Genomic DNA, 4728 nt, shown 5'->3' on the forward strand with positions numbered 1-4728 from the left:
CGACTTCACAAAGTCCTTAACAGCCGCAACCGAATTCTTAAAAATTAATTTAATATATTGGGAAGAATATCACAAGTTGGCGTTTCGTCCCGGCTTCCACTACTGGACTCATCAGTAAGGTAAAAAATATAAATTTGTTTTCATAAGAGGGAATGAAAAAAAAAATAAATCTCCATTCTCTTTTTAACTTGCACAAATTTCACGCTATGCGCTTTTATAAGAAAGAGAAATACCGATTATTACCATTATTATTACGTTCATACGCGGATACGTAGTGGAACGCTGTCTGACTTACATTCTGCCTCCAGATCCTGCTTGATTCCGTCGAGAGTCTGATAAATCGTTCGGAAGGTAGGCCGGTCTGATGGCCGCCTATTCCAACACAGCTTCATCAGATCATAGATCGACTGTGGCGTATTGTCTGGGCAGCGTAGCACTTCGCCCTCTTTGATGTACTTGACTACCTCTTCATGCGTCATCCCGTAGTACGGCTGCAACGCGAAGCTGAAGATCTCCCAGAGACACACGGCGAACGCCCACACATCTGACTCGACGGTGTATTTGTTGTACAATATACTCTCCAGTGGCATCCATCTGACGGGGATGGCGTCCTGTTCATCTCCTGTATTATTAAGAATTGTAAGTAACGTAATAATCAAGATAATAGATGATGACTTTTCATAAAAAAATACTACATTAAATTAATATGAAAATAGTTTTGTGTGACTCCAAGAATAAATCAAACGTAAGTAAAATGCCAATAAGAATCTTTGAAGTTGTTAATAAATAACATATTTATAATAAATTACTTTACGCATTTTTATATGCGTTGGCTCATCAAGACTATCATTTCTAAATTATTTCTTATGAAAGTTCAAGCCTTTGTAATATAATTTGATAGTACATATTTATAAGATACAATTCACAAACAATTAAAATGGTACATTTGTCGGTACGACAAGTTAATTGCAAACGTTTTAACTTTGAATCTCCTCAGTGAAAAAGTTAAGTGTAAATTCTACATATTGTTGCTCATATTGGTATTTTACTCATGTTTAATATATTTTACGAAAAGACAAAAATAATAATGATTACAAATTTTGAGTGTAAAGGAATTTATATAAGACTATACTTTCAGATTGGAAGCACACACACAACTATTGAATAATTTTTGAAACACTGTATTGTTCTTTGCTACAAGTACCGTAAATACACTCCAAACAATAAAAGTGAGGAAAAAACCTTTGTAATAATCCTGCAGGTATATTTTTTGCGACAACCCGAAGTCAGCGATCTTAACGATCATCTGATCATTTATTAGGCAGTTGCGCGTCGCCAGGTCGCGATGAACAAACTTCCGGTCGGACAGATAAACCATACCGGATGCCACTTGTAGTGCGATGTTGATCAAATCCATGTGCGACAGTTGCGAGGGCTCGCCCGCTGTCGGGCCGTCGTCCATGCAAAGGACACGGATAACGTAATTGCTGGGTGAGCAAAAGCGCAAGAACTCGTTCAGATCGCCACGACCCATGTACTCGAACAACAGGCACATTGGCCGTCCAAGCGCGCAAACACCCAGCAACTTCACGATGTTCGGATGATCGAACTCGGCAAGGAGACATGCCTCTCGCTCGAAATCCCGCAGCAGGTCGTCTGACGCTTCCTCCTTTAACATCTTTACAGCGACATTTGTGAACTCCTCGTCTGGGACCAGCCCCGGTGCCTTCGCCTGGAACACACGACCAAAGGCGCCCTGACCCAGATCCCGCACGTAGATGATATTATTCCGCGGGAACTCCAGTTTCTCTAATTTAGGATTTAACTGCGCACTCGTCTTGTGATATGCCTCGTTGTTTGGCAGCTTGTCCAAATCGATGTTCACGTCCTACGAAGAGCAAGTAGATTTGAAAATTGTAAAACCGTTGAAATAGTAGAATAACTGTTACAAGATAATTTAAGCGTAAATATAAATAAAGCATACTAAGATATATTTGATAAAATAACTTTAAAATGTTAAAACAATTAATTTTATATATACAATTTTTAAAAAATTATTGTACATAGGAATCTTAATGAACTTATATCAAATTGTTTCTGAGAATTTCTTCTTGATTATTTTATAAAGTTATTTTTTCATTTTTACTTGAAAGTACATAAAACGATAAATACTTTAAATTAAATTATCAACATATTAATATTGCAAACAATATTTTATTGTAATTTAAATATAATCATCCAATTAAATGTATTGAATATAAAAATAATATAAGCAAATCTTATACATATATATATATATATATATTTTTATATCCAATAAATTTATATAGATTGGATTATTATTTAAATTACAATAACATATACATATAATTTCAGAAGAAATGATTAAGTTAACATTATTTCTTTCTATTTCCTTATAGTTATAATATTTGATGAGAACAATACTTGATTATCGGTCGGATTATAGCCTCGGTGGCGTTTGTGTATTTTTTGACTCAGCAAGATAGACAATAGAGCTCCAGCTACAATTACAAAACCCAACACTGACAATATGAGTACTAGTGTGTTATTGAATAGGGTGTCCATCATTATATCTTTTGGTTCAATCTCCATTTTAGTTGTAACATTATCTAAATGAAAATATCAAAACATTATTATATGAAATTAATTATTACGTGTTGAAAACGTATTCTAATTCAAGATGTTTGTAACAAAATACATTTCATTAAAAGTGATGCAGGTGAACGAAGAAATTTGATATAAATATTTCAATTATATTAACGTTAAAATTATTAATACAAGTTGTACATATATTAATCAAGAATTCTTAGTATGTTCCGATTGTACCCACCACATACAGGAATATCGCAATACTGCCAACGTGTTGAGGAATCGGTTGTGAAGCACCACGGCAACGGCTCATCGCCGCCCGCGTTTCTACAGTAATTTTCACCGTAGCGTATCTGCGGGAAGACGTCAGGCGGTTTATCATGACTGTGTGGTATCTGTGCGCTCCATGACTGGCAGTCCAGGCCATATTTAGTCTTGTTTACCATCCCCATGTAGAATCTACCGTTATCTCTGATGCAATCGTCTGGAAAAGTCGATCAGCGTTTCTCAATTAACACTTTATAATTCAATTATGTCTTTAGTGTTATTTAAACGCGATAACTCACAAGTGACGACTTCCTCGTTCATGTCGGTTAAGTGCACATGCGAACAGGTAGGCGTTTCCTTGTCCACTTTGGGCAAATTCTTGCAATCTGGTAACACAAAGTGCCCACGTGAACGAATGTAAATGTCTCTCTGCTTGTTGTCTTCGATCATCGCCCAGTCGTTGAAGCAGAACTGCTGCCGTACGGCCATGCAGTCTTCGTAGCAGAGAGGCAGGCCAGTGGATTCGTGGCACAATGGAAACGCATACATGCAAAGCATTTTCTGTATAAAAAAACAAAAGAATAAAAATAATCTATTATGATAAGGTAAAATCTAATTACAATAAGAGATTAATTTCAAAAATGTTATACCCATCAAGGAACAACGGAATTAACTTTTGCAGACTTTCTTTACTCTTGTTATTTACTTAGTAAAACAAATGCAATTTATTATTAATGATAAAAATTACTTTCCTAATCAATTTCAACTTGCTTTCTCAAAGTTATCTGAAAACTATCTTCAATCTTTCTCAAGACTATCTTGAATCTTTTTAAGACTTATTTTAAAGATACTTGGTAAGTAGTTATTCAGTTTAGGCTTCCTAAACTCTAACACTGATAAAATTATGCTTATTTTAAAGCTTTTTTTAAAACTTTGGAGCATTATACCTCTGCTGCTGAACGACATGGCTCTAGAAGGGTCTCTATCAACTCCACCCAGAGGTCTGCTGTGATCTTCTCATTCAGCCATCCTCCAGGATTGTCATTGGAATCATTAAACCATACCTTTCCAATTCCACTAAGATATTTCTTGCATATTTTGCCACTGTATGGAGCACAATAACCTTGCGACTCCGGGTCTGATAGAAAATGGTCTGACAAAAAATTAAGGAATATCAAATAAGCTTGCAAACACAAATTGTTACAATTATTAAAGCAATATGGGTATAATACGTACTTGCTTGTAGGGAATCGAAACGCAGGAATATCACCAGTGAATAAATGACGGCCAAAAACACCATTATTTACAGTCATCTATATATACATACATATATATGTACATATATTTATTTATATATATATATATATATGCAGATATCTTTCCGTGTATGCTGCGTGATATCGCAATGTGCATCCAAAAGAAGCTCACATGTTTGATAAAGGAAACGATGTTGATGTTGATATATGGTCCTCTCTCAGGTTTACTTAACGGTTAACATCGAACCATTCTGACCGATCGATGGGATTCTCGAACACGGCGACGGCCGTCTTCCTCGGACGATGAATGTATTATGCCATTCCGAGCGACGTAAACAATCGCGTATACGAAATTCGATAATTCTTGAGTATTGATAACAACGATAACTCGGCGGCGCCGATCAGCAGTGATCAGCGGGTTAGATCATAACGGTAAACCATGAAGGAAGATATCTTACTTCCTGCGGTAAACCTTCGGTCTGTACGCTAGAGATTATGACGGAGCTGCCATCTAAAAACGGCGGCCGCTACGTTCTCAACTGTGATTGGTCACCCTGCTTAAAAGAATCGATAGAAACGGATAGAATACAATAAA

General features: G+C 36.2%; 1 protein-coding gene across 1 annotated transcript; it reads right to left on the reverse strand.

Moving 5' to 3' along the window:
* Window positions 1–257: 257 nt before the first annotated feature.
* Window positions 258–4195, reverse strand: Nrk (Neurospecific receptor kinase). The gene is made up of 7 exons (XM_018543909.1): window positions 4114–4195; window positions 3825–4015; window positions 3177–3438; window positions 2852–3094; window positions 2446–2630; window positions 1243–1888; window positions 258–622 (listed from the first exon to the last, which is right to left on the reverse strand). Exons 1-7 carry the CDS (start codon window positions 4175–4177, stop codon window positions 258–260), a joined length of 1956 nt encoding a protein of 651 aa, XP_018399411.1. The 5' UTR covers window positions 4178–4195.
* Window positions 4196–4728: the final 533 nt, after the last annotated feature.

This window comes from Cyphomyrmex costatus, unplaced genomic scaffold (genome assembly GCF_001594065.2).
Source record: "Cyphomyrmex costatus isolate MS0001 unplaced genomic scaffold, Ccosl1.0 scaffold408, whole genome shotgun sequence".
Taxonomy (NCBI): domain Eukaryota; kingdom Metazoa; phylum Arthropoda; class Insecta; order Hymenoptera; family Formicidae; genus Cyphomyrmex; species Cyphomyrmex costatus.